The sequence below is a fragment of the Nomascus leucogenys genome, chromosome 2 (genome assembly GCF_006542625.1).
Source record: "Nomascus leucogenys isolate Asia chromosome 2, Asia_NLE_v1, whole genome shotgun sequence".
NCBI classification, from domain to species: domain Eukaryota; kingdom Metazoa; phylum Chordata; class Mammalia; order Primates; family Hylobatidae; genus Nomascus; species Nomascus leucogenys.
The window spans coordinates 103,451,287-103,473,768 of record NC_044382.1 but is presented as its reverse complement, the minus strand read 5'-3'; the positions used below and the strand labels follow the sequence as shown (position 1 = coordinate 103,473,768).

The 22,482-nt window shown below is 34.6% G+C and overlaps 1 protein-coding gene across 4 annotated transcripts in view; it reads left to right on the top strand.

Annotated features, from left to right (window-relative positions):
* Positions 1-22,482, top strand: part of MCTP1 (multiple C2 and transmembrane domain containing 1) — a 596,589-nt gene that overhangs the window by 361,645 nt on the left and 212,462 nt on the right. For 2 of the 4 annotated variants that reach the window (XM_030816928.1, XM_030816943.1), the window contains exon 6: positions 5,788-5,826. The exons of 1 other annotated variant lie outside the window; for it this stretch is intronic. In XM_030816928.1, coding sequence (XP_030672788.1) covers positions 5,788-5,826 — 39 coding nt within the window. Of the gene's footprint in view, positions 1-5,787; positions 5,827-20,065; positions 20,144-22,482 lie in introns of all 4 variants that reach the window. One more of the 4 variants, XM_030816920.1, reaches the window with a different exon arrangement.

Genomic DNA, 22,482 nt, shown 5'->3' with positions numbered 1-22,482 from the left:
GAGGGAGCAAGTTAATATCAGGAGACCTTACGATAAAGCTGCTGAGTTGTTCTAAATTACACAGAAATATATGTCAACACAGGCAAAATAGTTTCCAACATTATTTTTTCTTCAACAATCCTTGCAAAAATCCTTCAATCTCCATGGTTGCTCAAACTTATTTTTAAAATGTAAAAATTATCTAAAAATATTACAGTGCCTGGGAGCTGATCATCAGTAAGTTATCAAACACAAATAAAGAAGAAAGTAGGTGGGTTACATGAAAGCAGTTATACATCAAAAATATGGTTTTCTTCATCTTCTTTTCCTCCTTTTCCTTTCTCTTCATCGTATCTCTTCAGCCACATTCACCCTTAACACAAAAACTTCCTCCTGAAATCCTCATGCTATTTTCTTGGCTCAAATCCCTTTGACTACCCCAGATTTTTTGGAAGAAATCCTTCCAAAGGTATTTTTCATCTCAAAAAGTTTTTTTTGCATTCATTGCCTGACTTCATGCCCTCTTCTTTCAAAGATCCAGAGAGCATTGCATGCACTCTGCTGCATTAGGAGGGAAATAGTGTCTTCTCCCCTCCTATCCTGTTATTGACTCTCTTATGGCTTCTTTCTTCATCAGAGAAGCAAGTGGCTCAACCAGGGCTTAGAAAAGGCACAGTGATCAAGTCTGTTCAGAGCCAGCCTCTGGCTGGTGAACATCCTTGTAGTTCCTGTCCTGACCTCGGTCACCCCTGAGGAGGCAGAGAGAAGAGTGACCATTGTGGCTATCCTGGCTCATCCTCGTGGGTACAATCAATAGCTGAGGCATGGGCTTGGTTGTAGAGAAGCAAGTGGGGCCAGTGGAGAGGGGAGAAAGGAGGGAGGGGAGAAAGATTCCCCCATTGGAAATTCTGCTGGGATTCAGTATCCTAGCTATTCTGATGTCCTAGATTTGTATCTGGGTTTCTAAACATATGCTCTACATTATGAAAATGCCCAAAAACACATATAAATTGGCTTTTCTTCTGTGTTTGTTCTACATTGCAGTTCTATAACTATTTTATTAAGCTCTCTAGAACTGGTTCTTATATTTACCAATACTGGTTATTAGGTTTTGAAACTCTAAATAAGAACCATTTGTAGGCATCTGTATAAAACAAAATACTTATTGATCATCTACTAAGCATTATACTAGGCTTTATAACTTCCTCATTCTTCTTCTTCTAAGTGTTCAGTGACTTGTGGCTATTTCTCTAATTAAATTGAAACTCCTGGTGAGAAACTTTAAGGTTGTCCAACAGGCAATGTATGTTCCCTCACTGTAACTTCTGTCCCAGCCATACAAACTCCTTCTCAGTTCACCTTCTCTCAAGTCCAGGCTTTCTTCAGTATTACTTGTGTACCTGAAATATGCCTATAGTTCACCTCACCTCCATCCTACATCCTATCACTCATACAAGGGGAAATAGATATATATAATACATAAAGTCTTCCTTATGATGACTTCAAAAGACCAAGGGAAGGTATATGGTTTTTTTCTTACCTCAATATTCAAATCCCTGAGGTTGTCACAAACAAAATCGACTCATGATTAAATAATGATTTAATTTTCTTTTGTAAGTTCTTAAAATTAGTATATTAATGATAATCTGCTTGAAATCAAGCCTTATTGCTCTTCCCACGGAATTCTAATGATGACAATAAATTATAAACCCATCACTGTATTTTCTTCATTCTGTAACATGTCAAGTATCAGCTTAATAAATTCTCTGGGCTACATCTGAAGTTTCTTGGTTGAAAATCAGAGATCCAATGTATCTTCAAGTTAAATTTTTAGGTATCTAAAAAACATACTGCAGCTGTAAAAATGGCATGCTGAACTTTCACAAATTATTCAGAAACAAATTTTATTTAGAGAAATTTAAGCTAAAAATGCAGCAAACCAGAAATCAGTTACTGAATGCTTCACAATCCCCAGAAAATTAGAATTATGTAAGAAAGGAATAAAGGCAAATTTTACATTGACCCTCACAGAGCAAAATTACAAGAGTTCTGTTCTCTTTGATACTAACTCAGAAATAATTTATTTCAAGCTTTTAGCACTGAAGATGTTAGTTCAAAAACTGCATGTTTATTCTTATGCCTGTGTTGATAAAACTTTGCTAAATATTTTATATGTATTAAAAATGGAGAATGAAAAAGATGTGTTTCAAGAGCCTTTTACAGATAAATCCTAACAATCAAATAGGAAATAGAACATTAATGTGAATAAAATGCTATGCCAAGGTAGAAAGAAATGAATAACTGGAAGTACAGAGTCCTTAGCATTGCAAAGTGGTAAGATTTCTAAAACAGTCATCTTGTGAGTTTTTTATGCACTGTTAATAGTAACAATACGTTCCATGAATTATGCAGTTGGGATGATTTCTCCTTGTGTGGATTGCCAGTTCTAGAAATCAGTAAAAGTGAAGAATGAGTTGAAAAACCTATCAGCCTACTGAGTCTACTAAAGCCTCTAAAATATTCAGTGTCTAATTGCAGCAATTTGTATTTCATAGGTGCCATATCAAAATCTTCTCCATTGAGGTCATGATTGAGTCTTTAAAAAAAAATTCCCAGATGTGAAGATATATATATATATATATATATATATATATACATTTTAAGTTTCCAGCATTGTGTGTACAAGAAACCAAAACCTCCATTGGGGGGCATGCTGATGAGTTGCATGGCACAATTGTCATTTCTGTTTTGATTGCATGTCCTATTTTTGAACCTGTAAAAGTGTGTAGTGCATATATGTGTGTCCTATATATGGCAATTTGTCTGATAGTGTGTTTGAGTTCTTTCTGGCTCTTTTTCTAGCAGAGTTCAATCCACAGCTTTCTTCATTGGAGAATTTGTGAAATAAAAGTGAGTTAATTTGTGTTACACGCTCTCTTAAATAACCTAGACCTACAAATTGCTTCCCTAAGGCTAAAAAATAGAAAGTTCAAAGAAACATATGAATGATCTTAGTTGGCCTTTGATGAGTAAAAAAAAAAAAAAAAACCTCTTTATCTTGGATTAGTTTTGATATTCTTCGGAATTATTACACAGCCAACATTTGAAGAAATATCTACCTACAAAAAGTTGATATATGTATGCTTTACAAGATGTATGTTACTATTGTATCTAATTATTCTGTGATTTCTTTATATGTACGGTAGTTATATAATTGCCTAAAAAGTCACTTCAACAAAAGATAAAAATTAAAAAGTGGATTGAGATTGTGGCGTCTTTTAAAAACAATTACTTCTGCAGCTCTATCACAAGCCATATTTTTATGCTACTTCATTCCTTTTACTGGCTTCAAGGAAGTTGAGCTGCTAATGAAGAATTTGAATTGTACTATAATAATATCAGGTAATAATCCTTTCAAAAATTAATTCATATGTTTCTCAGCTGAAGTTAAGATCATAGAGCAAAAAAAAAAACCTTATTTTTCTATAATTTGCTTCATCTTCTATCTTTAACAATCCCCAATCTTTCTTCTCTAACATGTCTCACAGATAGCAAAGAGAACATTATTAATAGTATATCTATTAAATTAATTTTCTTTTTAATTTTTCTGCTGTTTTGAGTTTTATTGAATCGACCTTAACTCAACTACCTTAAAGAAAAAGGGACTTGGAAGTGAGATACTTAAACCCATTGCTTTGCTAGTAGATTTGGCTCAAGAGGCAGAAATGTTATAAAATCTAGGGTCATTTTGAGAGTCACTGGATATAGTAATAAAACTTTAGATACTGAATTAGGAAAATAATGAATGGGTTCTCATAACTGCTAAATCTTTCCTACTTATACTTAGGGTAATCACTGACTTTTTATTGTATCAGTTTCTCAATCTGAAAAATAAAACCATGCAGCCTGCTTGTAAAGCTGATTTTGAGAGGCAGGACAAATACTGGTCCTATATTTTGTTTACTATAGAAGGTTAATTTTATGTGGTGCTTGTGAGTCAGGGGATGTGACTTTGTGGAATCCTTGTAATATTGACTAGTGTTGCCATGAGATTTCACTCTTTCTAATGTTCTAAGGCGCTTTTACATAGCATAACATATCTTATATAATGGAATTTTGTATTATAAAATTCTTAGATGCTAGATAATGATGATAAATGACCATGAATTGTAGATTGTACTTTTTATGTATCTTAATTGTTCTTGATTGATTTGACTCAAAGTATTGTCTCTAGGATATACCATTCTTTGTCCATTGAAACTCTGCTTGGTGAGAAAGTTGAGCATTTATTATCCAACTCTTATGGGGCAATTTTTGTAAATATAACATACCACTTAAGTATTTGGTTTCCAGTTGCCTTTTGGTGATGATGGAGGAAGTAGTGATGGTGGTGATGATGATGACGATACTGATGATAATAAATCATTTAACATCAAAAATAAAGATTTAGTACATGTCCCCCTAGATGGCCACCTCTGTAACCCAATGCTGGGATTTGTTTCTTCAAAATGAACTGGACATTTAGTACTTTGAAAACATGAAGTATTTCTATAATAGTATTTGATAACAGTGCTTTGCAGATTCCTGACTTTAAAAAAAAAAAAAAAGGAGGGGTGATGAGGAATCATTGTAACCTTAGGAAATCTATTATTCTTTTATGTTTTGGTCAACATTTAACAGAGACTGTATGTAGAGGAAAATATACCCTATACGACCACTCCCTATAGAAAAGAGGAACATATAATTATCTTTGAAAGTGTTATGCTAGTCTTAGTTTTTACCCTAGAATGTCTAAATTCATTCTTGTGGTTTAGGTTAAAGGTTGCCCTCATCTTATATTAAAAATATTTTCATTTTTGTGTTATTCTAATCCATGAGTAGTTTCTGACATGGTTCTTTTTTATGGTGAATCCTCCTGAAAGAGATACAGTTCTTAAAGTGCATTTCCCTGATACATAAATATGGCACAAGCACTTTAAGCTATATTCCTTGCCCTGAATATTTCCTATTCTCCACTTCATCTGCCTTAAAGATAATAGTAAAGCAAAGAGAGGGGAAAGAGGTTAATCAGGAAGGTTAATACTTCAGTGTTCATTGAGAAATTTTTTTAAGTGAAGAGAGGAAACAAAAAAAATCGTTGGGCTTTTATGATTTAGTTTATTCAAGAGATTAGTGATCTTGGGGATGCATTACAAAGCTCTAGAACCTTAATTAAAACTTTTGGCCATACATATTTCTTAGTATGACATAAACTAACTAGTTTAAAGGATATGCTTTCACTAAACATTTAGCAGGAAAATGCACTAGTAGCCATCACAGTAGGCAGCATTTGTTTTTAATTGAAAGCATTTGTAGACCCTTATGTAGTTAAAGATTAACTGGAAGCAGAGACAGTTCTACGATGCCATCAAAGCAAAAGATTTTAAGTGTGTTTGAAGAGAAAAATTATTATATACCTGATCAAGTCATGTACACCCTCAACCTCCACCACCAAAATGAGCCATTGGAAATTATGAGAGTCAACGTGTTTTTTTCAGTCAATAAAGGCATCATCCCAATACTGTTCCTTTTTTTTTTTTTTTTTCCACAAAGGAATAAACCAAATGAACTCTCACCAGAAAGACTGCTGGAATGTTAAAGTTGTTTCTCTAGTTGTGTGTGTGTGACAAACAAGTTTTGTGTTGTATAATTGCTGCAGGAACTGTTCGCTGTTTCAAGGGCTAATAAATGTTTCCGCTAAAAAACAACTGGCTGCCCTATTCTGTTCTTGAGTGAAAAGATAATGAAAATGCTTTATTTTATTTACAGACAATGCTAATGAGGAAGAGTTGGAAAAGATCAAGTAAGGTAATTCTTAGCTTGTGATCTTTCAGCTTTTCTTGTTGAGAAGAACTATCATCTGCTTTCCCAGATCTCTCTCATCTCTTCAGAGTATGCTACCAGATTTCATACTATTCAATTGTTACTTTTCCCCATAAATTTAAGCAAACCATGTGATGTTTTTTAAACGGAAATCACACTGATCAATAGCTTCAAATCATCCTTTCACTATTCTCTGGTCACTTCTCAACATCATTCTCAGCATCTGGTCTCAACTATATATGCAACAGGGTCTAGAAAATTGCTCTGTGCCAGGAATAAAATGATGAGGCTAGGGGAGGGACAACTCCAGACAGAAGAAATATTCACACAATTTATTTTATTTTTGGGGGTCACAGAAAATTGAGTATGAGGCTTTCTAAACTCAGAAATTCCTGTGTCATTCTATCTTTAGAGTATACAATAAGAACAATTTTTCCCCATTGTCTCTTCTCACTTTAAGAAATAAAGTGAGAAGAGTTTATGGTTCCTGTAACTTACTAAGCCCTGGCTCTTTTGCAACTTGTAAGATATGCAAAATATAAACTAAGCATTTAATTTGTTCAGTGATGCTGCCACTGTTGGACACAGATAGATATCAAGATGAAACAACTTTTATATGAATATACCTTGAAATAAATCAAAAGGATTTTACTTGTAAAAATCTTGTCTGCTGAAATTTCTACTTAGAGTCAGTATTCCTTTTTAATAGTGACTAATTTTTTTAGACCCTGGAACATGACAATCTTTTTCCTTCCATTCTGATTGAATCATGCTTTTACCTAAGCTTTCCTTTAATTTTGTCATTTTTATTACTGTGAATTAATATATATCAAAATGTTTTTATATTTATGGTAATGAGTTAATCTATTTGAACAAGTATCTCTTACTGTACATTTTCTTCCTAATTCTTATGGCATTAATGGCATTAATGACCAAAGAATAATTTGGCTCACAAAAAAGTCAGGGCTCCCATTAAAAATCACCTTTATTATTTTAATAAAATGAAAAAGGCTTATTAAGGAAGGTTGCTGAATATTTCTAACTTAATGTTCACTGTGATTTTTACCAATCAAAATAAAGTTTCAAGATATTTTGAAGAAATATTTGCATTGTTCATATTTGTATTACTCTTTTTCCTTTATAATTATACTTTAAAGTTATTGTTGTATTAAAAGTGTATATATTTTTAAATTCATATAATTGGATATATTTGTGTAAAAAACATGACAACCCATCAATATGTAACAATATTCTCTCTTTCAGATATATTTAACATGTAATGCTAGAGCAGGATATTATATAATATTTAGTATTAATTAATGGGAATAATCCGTTTTATTGTATAAAAGGAAGAATAGAAATGAAGATTCTGCCACGCACGGTGGCTCACGCTTGTAATCCCAGCCCTTTGGGAGGTTGAGGTGGGTGGATTACTTGAGGTCAGAAGTTCGAGACCAGCCTGGCCAACATGGTGAAACCCTGTCTCTACTAAAAGTACAAAAATTAGCCAGGCGTGGTGGCACATGCCTGTAATCCCAGCTGCTAGGGAGGCTGAGGCAGGAGAATCGCTTAAACCCTGGAGGCGGAGGTTGCAGTGAGCAGAGATCATGCCATTTCACTCCAGTCTGGGCAACAGAGTGAGACTCTGTCTCCCCAAAAAAAAAAAAAAAGATTCGTCTTTACAAATTATATTAAATGTATGTTTAAATGTAAATATAATTTTAAACATAAATTAAGTAAAAATATATCACATATTTTTGTTCCATATACAGAAAATTTAAAGTGAATAATAAACATCTATCCTCTATTGTTTTTATATCTAAAATTCTTGGAGTTTATATTTATTATTAGCAATCCATTTATACATTCAAATGGATACATTTTTCAAGCTTCCAACTGAAGATACAGAATTCCTGTTTCTAACAGCACTCGTTTGAGTACTTGGCAGATTATATTTAGTACAGTGTTAACATAAGCTTTTGGGTTTTAGCCTAAGGGATTTTCAACTTTGAAAAATTTAATGGGGATATTGAATACTAAGTGAAGTAAAATCGGTTAACTCATTTGATTTTCTCTTCTGTGAGAACATACTGAACACCTGCTAATTCATTCAGATTTTTTACTGTGCCCTAAAACATTTGCCATATTCATCCATATTAGTGTTACAAGAGCACAATTTTAAATTCAAAATCGGGGGAAAGTTTGACATTTCAATTACTAGCTAGTCCACCTTCCTTCACATACTCTGCTACGTTGAAACTGCTCCCTGAATCTTTTCGTCCAGTAAATTGTGCTTCCTGGAAAACTAACGGGGTGAGGGACTATACTGTGTAGTTTTCTAGGTTTTACTATGTTACTGTTTTATGAAAATGCATCATTTTCTAAATATTTCAATCTTCTTAAAAATTCTTGTCTGAGTAGAGATTTTTCATTTTTTATTTTTGGAAATAGAGTGTAATTTTATTTGCATTACATTTAAATATGGGTATTTCGTATATGATATAACTATGTTCAAATTCAAAGGTAAATTTTTCATAAAAACACAGATCGTTTTCTTCTTTGGAATCTTGATTTACAGAATGAGGTCTCCCGCATCTCCATGGCAGGGCTTTGGCCTGCAGCCTGTCTTTGAGTGTCAATGGTGAATAGATAATCTATGAAGTGTAAATTTTGTAGCAAAGACTTAAAGATAGCCAGTGTTGTTAGAAATTCTCTCCAGTATGGAGCTTTTCTTCCTTTACTTGGTTTCTTTCAGAAATGATGTAACTACAGAGGAAGAAAGGCTAAATCGACACGGTTGTCGTTCTTTTAAATACGCCTGTCTCCCCGCTCTACAATGTGAATCAGCTCATGGAATTTCCCGTTCCTTAAGCATCTACTCGTCATTTTCATCATCTTGACTTTCTATGATGAAATTTCTTTACCTATTTTTGTAACCATGCTTCTGCTAATAATAGGCTCTTTCAATGGAAATCTTATTACTTGTGGCACTCACATAATGTGGGATTGTGTTTAACTATTGAAATCAAAAGAAGAATCACCAGCTTGAGGACAGGGAGATACTAATTGCTGTTCAGGACTAACTTTTTTTTTTTTTTTGGAGGGGGCAGGTAATTGTATTACCACTTAGTAATACATAGGAAAAAAATGCATCTAAACTTACCTCTGAAAAACAAGAATGTATAAAATATGCATTATATTTGAATGGCATATAAACAAGTATATAGGTATAAATTCCATAATACTGCCTCTTCTAGAGACAGAACCATCCTTTAAAAGACTCATTCTGGTTTTCCACAAGCACACTTTCTATTATGCACATTTTGAATTCTGCCCCACACTCAGCTGTTATAGAATTACGTTATTTTAAGAAGAAAGGGACTGATGTCTCCCTAAACTTGGACAACAGGAGAAGAATTATCCAGGTCAAAGAGTTACACTTATGTGACAAAATGTGCTTTAGCAGAGAAATGGTAGTGCTTTGGATTATTGCAATATTTTATTCTTTAGAAGAAGCTTATCACTGATAATTTATTCTAAGGTTAAATTATTCATCAAGAAAGTTTCATGAACTCAAAAGAGATGATTTATATGTATTTTGTGAATACATTTTGTGGGGCCAAGCCAAAAATGGAAAAATGTAATGAAATAATTGGCTCTATCAAACAGTAAGCAGTTATTGTTTTACATTGCATTGTGTGTGTGTGTGTGTGTGTGTGTGTATGTGTTTTAACATAGAATAATGAATTTACCAATGGGTAAAGGTGAGATAATAATAAACTTATGTGCTTTCAATAAATTACTTCAATTATATGAGAAATATTATTGTGATGATATAAAAACATACACATTACAATTCATATTCTCGACAATAACAGTTTAGAATTGTTTTTCTTTCAGAAAAGTTCATCCTTTGAATAATATAATACAGACTACTGTGATGGTGTCTGATTATCATATCTTCTGTTACTTGACAGCTGATATCTTTTTTTAATAATACATCTTTTTATAAAGATTTTATTATAACCACTTAGCATAATTTTGATGAACTATAAAACACTTTATTCATTGGTTGAATGAAGCAATTTTTAATAAGACTTTTGGCAAGGAGATCGTTAATTTAAACTAGAGAACACTTTCAACTCCGTAAGTCTGCAGGGCGTAGTAGTTAAACCTGACACCTTGGATGACACATTAAAAATGCATCAGCGAAAACTCTAAGTGCTTTAATTTAACTAACGGTGGAGAAACAGATTAACACATCTTTAAGTATCTCACACAGTCAGCTAGATATGATGAAAAAAAGTCATTATTTAGCAATTATCAAGTTCTTTCCACAAAAAATTTATATCCTGATAATAAATAGGCAATTTTTTTAAAGTGGCAAAAATGAAAACTCTTGGTCATGGACTTTCTCAACTATGAGTGACCAAAATGGCTTTTCTCGGGTACCATATTTCTAGTCATTATGCATATGTCTTTGAAAAAAAGTAAATGCTTGGTGTTTTTGAAGTAAACATAAAATTATTTAAAAGACTTTTACTTTGCCATTGTCTGTACTCCCAAATCTGTATTATTTGGAAATGTTATAAAATCAACCTCATAAGCAAGACTTCTGAGATTCCAAAATGCAACAACGAACGAATGGTAAATAGCAGTGAGTATTTCTATTATCAAAGAATATATTTTGACCCCACCTAACCAAAGTCCTGAAATTTGTAGTAAGTTTATTTAAAACAGATAATGTCAGTAGATATTTCATTAGCCCCACAAAATACATGGAGCCATAATTAAATTTTATGTTGAGATGGTTTTTCCTTGCTATTTTGACAATATTTCCCCAAAGGCATAAAATATAATTTTTATGAATTGTAATTCATAGCTACAGGGATTTGCTGTGACAATAAATGTGGCATTACATTTATTTGACTGCTCTTGTTGGCTTTTCTAAATGTTGTGGGTTCTTCTGGAGCAGATCTGGATGAGTTGGTACAAAGTGAAAGGACAAAATGTAATCTCAATGAGAAGATGGATTCCACAGTGCTTGTGTTTCAGGTCTAGGATGTTTATTGTGTGGTCGCTGGGTGGCCTTCACATTGGTGGCATGTGTTACCAAGTGAGTCGGCCAGTTTCTTAAGATTCTTCCTGGACCAATTAAAGGGGGAGAACTAATATAACTGGGTTCCAGGATAACAGAACTAAGGGCTGCTGTGCAGATTACATGGCCTTTTAATTTAACAAGATAGATAGATGGAAGGATGAATGAATGGATGGATGGATAGACAAACAGACAGTTATTAAATTGAGTGGAACTGGGAGGAGATTTGCTGGTCTTAAGGGACCCTAAATGTATACAGTGAAACGATTTATAGTTTTGTCAGGATCCTGGCTCCAAAGCCCTGGTTAACATAACAATTGATAAGCTTAGTCAATATGAGGCATCTTTATTGTTAGGATGGAAGCATCCAAGAGCCATTGTTTTGATGAACAGTGATTGCAATCTGACCAGGAAAGTTTATATAAATGATTTGTTTGTGTATTTATTTATTTTTTAATCTCTTAAGTGGCCAAAATAGTATTGATAAAGGAAATTGAGTTCCTATGAAAGCATGCTTTTGTAATCAGGAATACTAGCTGACTTGACTCTTACATTTGAATATCAGGCTTCACAATTTCAAATCAATTTGTGAAGGTTTTGAGTTTATAATAGTATGTGTTATGTTTAAAGCTCTGTACACATTAAGACTAATTTTAAAATATCGCTTTTAATAAAAGCTTGTTGACTAATCGTTATTCCACCTGATGAAAAAGACTTTAAAGATTTCTGTGATTTATGTAGAAGGCTGAAAAAAATCACATATATGCATTTGTTAGAAAAAAATAAACTGTCCTTTAGTTTTATTTCCCTGTGAAAAAAAGTATTTATTTTCTAGATTTTTTATTCTAAAATCTGGTTAATATTTAGATTCATAATTAGATTTTTTATCTTTGAGGAGAAATTTTCTTAGTGTGTATTAGATTTTTAGAGGCAAAAATAGAAACAAATAAGATATTCCCAATGCATCTTACGACTTTTATAAATTAGAAATCTTGGTGGAAACAGTTTAACAATTCATCTTTCAGAATAACTTCAATAATTTTGCATTATCAATTGATATTTCTGTTTTTTGTTCTGTTTCCCTTTGCTGGTACTTTATACTTTTAGCAATTTTAAAATGTCACTTTGGCCGGGAGCAGTGGCTCATGCCTGTAATCCCAGCACTTTGGGAGGCCGAGGTGGGTGGATCACGAGGTCAGGAGATCAAGACCATTCTGGCTAACACAGTGAAACCCCATCTCTACTAAAAAATACAAATAATTAGCCAGGCGTGGTGGCGGGCACCTGTAGTCCCAGCTACTTGGGAGGCTGAGGCAGGAGAATGGCGTGAACCCAGAGGCGGAGCTTGCAGTGAGCCGAGATCCCCCCACTGCACTCCAGCCTGGGCAACAGAGTGAGACTCCGCCTCAAAAAAAAAAAAAAAAAAAAGTCACTTTGGCTCACTTAGCCTCTTGTCTTGATGAAGACTGAAGCGTAACTAAATATCTACAATTATGCTTTAAGATAAGTTTTCTCTGGAATTCATGAATAGTTTATGCTATTTTTCTTGTTCTCCGTAATAAAATCACCACTTCTGTTTAGGACTCATTTTGTAAGGCCAGGTGCTTTATTATTGTTGTTGTGGTCGTTGTTATCATTAGACTCTAGTGAAAGGAAGGCTTTGGCTGGTCTGTTGTAAATGGCACAGGGGTCCACAAGAAAATTAAATTGTTTCCTCTGAAATAAAGACCTAAATTTACATGAGAACATGGGTTGTAAAATGAAATATAAATTTTAGCTGATGAATGACAGAAGTAATTAAACATGGCATGAAAAGCACAGCCTGGGGACTTCAGTGGATCTAAATCTGGCTAATATTTTTATTTCTCAAATTTTAAAAGAGAAACCGAAGTTCAAAATCTTGATCATTAAAATTCCCACCTCGCCTCCAAAATCTTTATTGCTGACACAAAATCATAGAATAATCAAGGAAGTTGCAAAAGTGCTTCCTCTTTATCACAGTGTCAACTATTGATACTTTCCCATAACTGTCATCAGTTTCCTGAAACTTCATCATAACTGACACCTAGAGACAGAATGCAAAGCTTTAACATTTAAGGGAAGACTGTAATTTAGATATTCTATTTAAAAATGGATAGCTATTTTTTTATTTCCCAAAGTTGAATTGGTTTCCTTTATAAAAGTCTGAGGATTAAGTAATAAACTATTCTACTTGAATCCATTGCATTGCTTTTAGTGCAATAGCCAACTCTCTCAGTATTCACTCCTTTTTAAAATTATCGTCCGGGAACTTCAGTTAACTAAGTCACTTATTATATTTGTTAATTGTATTATAAAATTTGGAATTTTTTGTAAAAATGTAAACCAAATTCGACTAGGTGCATGTTTATAAATAAGACTTCTGCAATCATTCTTTAAAAATGCTCTGAAGTTCAATGGTTAACGTAATTGTTTTGTTAAAAGGAATAAATATCTGCTTTACTTTAAAATATTAAAATATGGGCCGGGCGCGGTGGCTCACGGTTGTAATCCCAGCACTTTGGGAGGCCGAGGCGGGCGGATCACAAGGTCAGGAGATCGAGACCATGGTGAAACCCCGTCTCCACTAAAAATACAAAAAAAAAAAAAAAATTATCCGGGCGTGGTGGCGGGCGCCTGTAGTCCCAGCTACTCAGAGAGGCTGAGGCAGGAGATGGCGTGAACCCGGGAGGCGGAGCTTGCAGTGAGCCGAGATTGTGCCACTGCACTCCAGCCTGGGTGACAGAGCGAGACTCTGTCTCAAAAAATAAAATAAAATAAAATAAAATGTTCTTAAACAGTCTACTTTCTATAATAAACCATCAGACTCTAAAATATATTAATGAATACTTAAGAATAAAAAGATAAGTGGACTCAAAAAATTACAGAAATAATCCTCTCTAAACTTTACTACCATAAAAATTTTAATTTACTCAAGGGAAGAAAACTTACAGTTTCTAAATATCCCAAGTATCTTAAGGATATATAATTTTTGATTTTTTATTTGCTTTGATTTTGTTTGTATTTACAATACTAATTATTCTCAAAAACATCCCAAAATGTAGCTAAATATTTGTTTGTTTTTAGGAACTTTCAGAAAATGAAGTGGTTGGATCTTATTTCTCTGTGAAGTCTCTCTTTTGGAGGGTAATGTCAATCCTTTTTGTTAATATTCTTGATTTTTGGTTTTGGATAGCAATTTTGAAAGTTACATGGCAACTAAGAGTTTCACTTTTTAAGATAGGCTTCCAGATAGATGTATTCATTTCCCTTCTTTATTATCTTCTAAGTCACCTAGGTAACTAACTTTTATTTCTACACTTGTAAAAATTAAGAACTTCATAAATTGAACATACTTCTTTGAAGTCATTTTATGAAACCAAGTTTATTATAAATTCTGAGAAGCTAGAGTCCCAGGGACTCTCCAGGAATATAACGGTGCCATCTAGAAGGTCCATGAAGGCTCTTTCTTTCCTCTCTTGTAAAATGAGATTAGAATTTTCTGCTCCATTTCTGTTTGAGAAAAATATTTACTTCTGTTACAGTGATCTATACTATAACTCTGTCCTAGATATATACTAATCAGTGCTCTTTCTTTGAAAAGAAATCCTATAATTTAGAAAACAGTAACACTTGATTTAAATAAAGAAAAAATGATGATTCACAGATAATTTGTTTTAAATGTCATTGCAATTTATCTTACTCTTTGATGATTAAACCATAATGACCATCCATTTTTTTCTCTGCTCTAATTCTGCATTATGCACAGCACAATTGATTACTAATGCACTTACTGCTTTACCTTTAAGAATGTTCCTCTGTCTTTGAAAATTCACACTTGGTATATGCTTAATGCAACAGTAGATATTGCAATGAAAATGCTACACTCTTAGGGCTTGGCCATTTTCCTTTCTTGACTCTCAAACTGTTCATTATTGAAAACTACCTTTTTTTCTTTAGAATTTTAATATTTGTTGTAGTGTCTCTTAAGTAGAATGGCAGGTACCAGATTAAGTCATGTGTTGACCAGTGAGCAAGTATAAGCCACATTTATTCATCCTTACCAGCTCGAATGCACACGCACTTTTTTTTTGCAGCTTTTTATTGTTGTGAGCTTATTTTAGTAATTATACCCTTTTCATTTCTACTGTATGGCTGCCTTCACTGAAGTTACTCTGTACTTTGCTGAACTAATAATTCCTCTTATATGTTTATGCATTGTCCAGGAACACACAGGATGAGTGCTTTTAAATTGTTCCATGACTTTAAATGGATAATGGCTTTATCCAAAAATTATTTCACTGGCCGGGCCTGGTGGCTCACGCCTGTAATCCCAGCACTTTGGGAGGCTGAGGCGGGTGGATCACCTGAGGTCAGGAATTGGAGACCAGCCTGACTAACATGGCAAAGCCCCATTTCTACTAAATACAAAAAATTAGCCAGGCATGGTGGCACATGCATGTAATCCCAGCTACTCGGGAGGCTGAGGCAGGAGAATTGCTTGAACCCAGGAGGAGGAGGTTGTAGTGAGCTGAGATCACGCCATTGCACGCCAGCCTGGGCAACAAGAGCAAAACTCTGTTTCAAAAAAAAAAAAGGGAATATACATGGCCCACTTATTTGAGAGTAGAATTTGGGGGTGTTCTGGGTTGAGCTTTTTCTATGTGCAGCAAATATGCACACTGGTCATTGTGAATGAAGATTCGTCACCAGAACCAACTTCATAATGCTTTTTCAAGTGTTTCCCTTTCAAGTGGCTCTCTCAAGATCTTCTTTGCTACTTCCAAGTTTTCCACTTATCAGTACTTTCCATTTGGTTGTGTTCATCCTCAAATATTCTTTAATAACCTTTCTCAATCTCTTGAACTCTTTGATCCTAGAATAACAAATGTGCAAGTTTAAAAATAAACAAGCTTTCTTGTGTCCAAGGTGCGGTGGTAATGTCTTCTCTGGGCCTATGACAATGAAGAGTTGAGTCATATAGGCATAACCTTTAGGGGTCATCTGTTTTACCAATGAGGAAAGTAAGGCCCATCAAACTGATGTCATTGCCTTGAGGTACCCAGATGGCATGATCAGAAACAATATTTCTCTTTCTCTGAATGCCATACAAATAAATGTTTTGAAGAACTTACAGCAGTAGAGTCCCGCTTTGAGTTTATGATGAATAAAGATACCTTGTATAAATAAAGCTGTTCCTTAGCCTGTTATTTTTATTGACACCCTTTCAAATTCTTCTTGCATTATTTGACCCTTTTCTTCTGCAGCTGTGTTAGCCACCAATGGATGGATGTGTTTAAGAGCCATGAGATTGCTATGTCTGATGTGCCATTTACAAAATCAGAAAATCAGTGACCAAGTCTACTTTGGTTGAGTATTATCTTCCATAGTCACATTCAAAGGTCACTCTGGTAACTAACTGACCCCACTGCTCTTTACCCAAGCAATATTGTTATTCTGATGAGCTTTTAGAGGAGATGTATATGAAAGGAGGTTACCCAGGGACATTTTCAGATATGCAAAATATCTAAATAGATAAAATCTTGCATGAAGAGTATACATGCGCTTTGTGGGTTAAGCAGGATGTGATTTAAAATAAATAAAATAAAATAAAATTACAATAAAATAAATTCCTCTCAGGATTTATACAGATCAATACATGTGTCCAAGAGATAGCAACTGATTTACACTGAGTGAAACTACATCCTAGTAAAAACTTGCTCAGCTGGAACATCAGTGCTACTTGCTATATCTTAATTTTCCTGGAAGAAAAGACTGTGTACAAGGATAGTCTAATTGTCCGAAAGCATAACATTTGTTACTCATCAAAACACTATCTTACGATAAAAAATATTAAGCAGTGGATATGACAGTTACCATGTTTCTCATGAAAACAATAAAAATTATGTGAATCACATTAAGTAAAAATTGTATTAAAGACTAACTTCCCACTTAAAGGTGGTAACTTAGTGCGGTGTGTTCAAATGTTTAGCATGCTTAAGTTTCTTTTTAGTTCTCTTCATTGAGTGGACTTACAGACTCTGATAAAAGAGTTAATTGAACAAACCACCTTACAAGAACATTGCAGTGAATCAAAGAGAAATTTAAATATTTTTTAATATTTAAATTCCAGACGTGGAAAAGTCTGGAACGTGCCAAGATACTTCATATGAAAATCAAGAAAAGGGCCACAATGAGCAAAGAAGAGTACATAGAAAAATACAAAGCAATTTAGAAGTTATGTCAGAGTACCGCCTTCTGGTCAGGTCAAGCAAAAGTGTGTCTGAAGGAAGACTGAAGGTTAAGGAGAAGAGTTATTGACTTTATATTATTATTATTTATTTATTTATTTATTTTGAGACAGAGTCTCGCTCTGTCGCCCGGGCTGGAGTGCAGTGGCGCGATCTTGGCTCACTGCAAGCTTCGCCTCCTGGGTTCATGCCATTCTCCTGCCTCAGCCTCCCGAGTAGCTGGGACTACAGGCGCCCGCCACCATGCCTGGCTAATTTTTTTGTATTTTTAGTAGAGACGGGGTTTCATGTGTTAGCCAGGATGGTCTCAATCTCCTGACGTCGTGATCTGCCCACCTAGGCCTCCCAAAGTGCTGGGATTACAGGTGTGAGCCACCGCGCCCGGCCTGATCGACTTTTTAAAACAAGAATGGAATCCTGTGCTGAAGCACTTACATGCTGAACAATTCAACCATAGGTAACATCCACCCAAGATGAGTTCAGGAATTATCTCCATTTTTAAATATGATGTTATTTATACTCAAAAATATGTATAACTTTTAATTAACAGTCTCAAAAAAAAAAAAAAAACAGGTCTCTGTAAGGCAGGCCCAAGACTATTATTCCTTTCCCATATTATTGCTAGAAATTTGTAGATTATTTCAGCAAGCCAAAAAGATTACAATATATGTGATGATTTTCTATTTGTATGTATTTTCGAACAAACGTGGTAAAAGCTTTAAAATTTTGTTGGCACAATTAAAGTTAGAGAGGATAGTTAAAACGTCTTAAGTAAACTAAAGAACTTCCTGGCGCCATAAATTCTATCAAGAAGCAATGGAAATACAAAAGAAAGTTTAAGGATTAAAAACCAGCAGAATTTCGCTAAGGCTTATGGTGCCAGTAAATCATCTTCTAAGAAAAAAAGGATCAAAGCTTTATTATAAGATGAGACACTTCAGACTGGGCTGGACAAAGCACCGGGACAGTTTTCCGTAAAAGCAATCCTACCTTGAGAGGATGGATGGATGGCAGAACAAATGCACTTGTTGGACTTCATCATCCAGGTGCAATTCACTGGAATAAACTCAGCAGGAAAAGCAAAAGATAGAACAGGCCTTTGCCTGGGATTGAGCTAATTGCTCCACACTCGTCTTTGCAGCACAAAACAGTCATTCTAGGCTGTCATTATCTCTTCTTTGTAGTGTCTTGGGGATCATTTGATTAAATAAAAGCCTGTGCTGAAAATAGAAGAAAGAGCTGATTCCACACACGGCTTATTGTAAACACATAAGCAATGTCTTTCACTCCCCGTTTCAGTGTCTGGGTCTCATTTGGAAGGATTAGGTTGTACACAGGTAATAAAATCCAGGATAACAAAAGCCAAGGATTATTTGTACCTATCAGGGAAGGGGATTGGTTTAACTGTGTTCCCTTAGTCTCATATTAAGTCTAAATCGATTTTTTTATTTTGATCTATTTTTAAATCAATATCTAGAAAAACAAAATATCTCATTGTTAGTGATCCACCTTTTCAAGGAATGGAATTACTAACCTTTTTTTACTAGAACTGGAATATAGAAATGCTCCCAATTTATATGCTAGATTCTATGACTTCACCACCTTACTAGTAGACATTAAACTATAATTTATTATAGAGTAAAGTGAATAACATATGCTAGGGTTATTACCACCCGCCTACTCTTACTTCCTCTAATCCCTCGATTAGCCTTTCTCGATAATCTATAACCAAGGATACATTTCACCTAAGTGACAGGCAAAGTATTTTGAAAACTCCTGTACCAATTAATTTCTTTTGTTGTACCATGAATTTCTTAGTCTCTGTCAAAAAAAGGGAAATATAGGTGGGTGGGGGGTGGAAATCATGGATTAGGTCTCAGCAACTCTAGATTCAAATCTCAGCCTTGCCAATCTCTAGTCATTCGGCTTTGAGTGGAGTATTTATCTTCTCTGTGCCTGTTTATTTACCTTGAAATAAGATTCCTGTCATGAAAAACACTGGAGCGTGAAAACAGCAGCATGTAATAGCTGCACAATAAATGTTCCTTTCTTTCTGTGTGATTTAACCCACCTTTCCGACTGCCCTAATCCAGTCTTCTCTGTTGATGTTATTAAGGCTGATGACTCTAATCTCATCATAATACTATTGTTAAGAAACTTTATTTAACTGCTCCAGAAGACCTGTAATATAAACTTTCAGTCCCACCATGATCATTTCCCCCCAGGAGTTCTTGTTCAGCTATATCTTTCTTAATCCATCTCTTGCTACTCTTGGTCTTGGTAGTGAAGGGATCTTTGGGTTACTTTTTTGTAGCAAAGGCAGAAAAGGGAGGTGTCATGTGGGACAAAATTTCCCTGTTAGTTTAGAGATACTTCTTTAATCATTGCAAAAGATTTACATGTGGGATGCAAGGTTAATATGATCTTAGTTGTTGCCTATTCATATCACATTTATTTTTCTGAAAGCTTATCACTATTCTGACATTTTGAAGCAGCAGACTTGGAAACAATTATTCTTTCCATGATTTCTCTTGCTATAGTTATTTTCTCCGATGCACTTATTAACAAAAACCTGAAATCACTTAATTAGGCTCTATTACCATATAATCTCTGGGCTTCATTTCCTTGACCACTGCAGCATCATTCTACTAAAGAAAATAGTGGCTGGAAATTTAGAGTTGCATTGACATTTATCTTCATTGTGCTATAAGACATTTTCTGACTGTGACTTGAGAAGCAAATACAAATTTTCTCAAATAATGTTTTCTGAAGAGTAATTCAAACTGCTGATCAAAATGAGGGGTTGAGAATGGTACAAAGCTTCCCCATACAGCTCTGATCATTCATTTCCATCCAGACGTGCAGCAGGCCAGCTCTTCCTGTCCTGGGCTTCTGCAGAGCAGAGCTTCAGAATCCTTATTGCAAAAATATACAAGTAAGTTCAACCATTCAGTTCATCTGTTTTTTTCTGAGCTTGCATGAGCTGGGATTTCTGAGAGCCAACTTACTGTACTGAAAACCCATTCCCTATACTAACCTATTTTGTACATATGAAAAGGAATTGTAATCTTAATTTTTTTCAAGGAATAATATAACTAACACTTTCTTTACATTGCCAGCTCATTTGTTCTAAAATCTTACTAAAGATACTTGTTATGGACTAACTGCGTCAGACTTTGAAATCTGTATTGTTACCTGGTGTCTTGATATTCTTTATTAATTATGAACTTGGATGAATATTCCTTATGAAAGTGGATCTTAAACTTTGGATGTATGAGAATCACATGGGGCACATGCTGAACTACAGACTCAGCTGTACTCCATAAGAACTGAATCACATCTCAGAGAATCACGCAATTTCAGTAAATTGACTGCTAGAATTTGAGAACAACTACCTTACAAGTTCAAAGATTATTCCTTCCTTTTAAGGGCTTTGTTTTTGTTCTTTGCTTTGAAGAACAAGGTTGTTTTTTTTTTTTCCTTTTTGTTCTTCCTGCCTTTTTTCTTGTCCTCCTCAACAAGAATTCTAACTCAATAAGGACCTAGTTGAGAGCATTACCTTAGAAAACTAAGTACCAGCTGCAATATGCAAATTTTATTGAGTGATATCTTGGATTTGTTTAATACTCCTTGTCCTTTAGGTGCTCAATAAGTGATTTTGGTGGACTATCAACACTTCAATAAATATGTGTTATTTAGATATGTTTATGAGAAAAAAATAACAAAGGAAGAAAAGAAGCACAGCTTTTCATAATTGTTCAGTAGGGTCCTACTTCTCTTTTTAAATACTCTAAATATCTAGACCAATATGCTTCCCTAATCAGTAAATTTAGAAGCAGGACGAAAAAAGGAGTTTAAATAGCATAAATAATGTTCACGTTAATATCTACAATTGTATTACTAGTTATAAGAACATAGAGAAGCCAGTGCGCATGCACCACATAACTTTCAAAGCAAGGATTCTTACCCTTGAGTGTGTATGAGAATCACCTGGTGGGCTGGTTAAACCAGAATGCCTCGCTCCACTCCCAGAGTTTCTGATGCTGTTAGTCTGGATGCGGTCAGAGGATTTGAGTGTCTAAAAAGTTCCCAGGTGACATCAATGCCACTGGTCTGTGGACCACATATTTGAGAGATTTGCTATACAGAGGAAGGAAACTTTTTAAACAGCAGCAAGTGACTCAGAAATTACCTTGGAGAGCATCAGAATTTCATAGTTTGCAAAGTTTCTTTTTGCCTTGGTATTCTGCCCATCTCCACCCCTTCAATGAGCTCCCCAGAACTTTGATTTTGAAAATCAGTAAAAGTAATAAATGACTATCTTGAGCAAGCTAAATTTTCATTGTTTATGGAGTGTACTTCTTTCTCTGTAGGCCCCTGAACACACAACCTCCCCCCACCCGTAGATACACACAGAAAAGTGTTGTCAGTACACTTGGGGCCCTGAAGTACAGTCTTGAAAAATCAAACATAACAAAACTGAGTCCCAGAGAGGGAGAAACATGCCCAAGCATTTAGCCAGAAATTGCTAGGAAGATGTGAGTGAACATTTATGTTACATCTTATCTTTCCTGCTATTGGTAGCCTATGTCTATACCTGTTACCTTTACCTGTAATTTTATTTCAAGTCTCACTTCTTCAAGCATAGACTAAATATTTAACAGTTTCATGACTATGCAGTTGCTCAATAAAATCTACAGTTCAATTATGGAGTTTCTTTGTAGAGAAGCACCATTTTGAACAAAAATTACTGAAGAAGAAAACATCACTTAAAAAATATCTGATTAGAATATCTTTGAAACTTTTTAAATTTCTTCTTCTTAGCCTTATGCGCAGGTCCCCATAAGTACCATACCCATTAGCCCTGTTTTTATGAAGAAATGTTCTCCTTCTTCCTCCCACTTAGCTCCCCAAGTTGTTTTGGAAATGTTCTTCTGGGTTATGGAAAAGCATTTCACAGCAACTAATGGCAGTAGGTAAAATCTCTATTATGTTCATTTTATTTCTGTGAAAGCATAAAGGACCCCATGGAAAATGGAATCTTTTCTCCTCCTGTGAGCTTTACATGAGAACACGAACTTGACTTACAGAGTGAAAATGGCTTTTCTCCCCCTCACTCTGTAAGCCAAGTTCATGTTCTCATGTTTTAAAAAAAAAAAAAAAATGAAAGGAGGAGCAAGCAAGGAAGGCACTATTTTAGACATGGCACTATTAAAGAAACTTACTTCACATTGCTAATTGAAGACACTGTGTAAACTAGCTTGTACCCAGCTA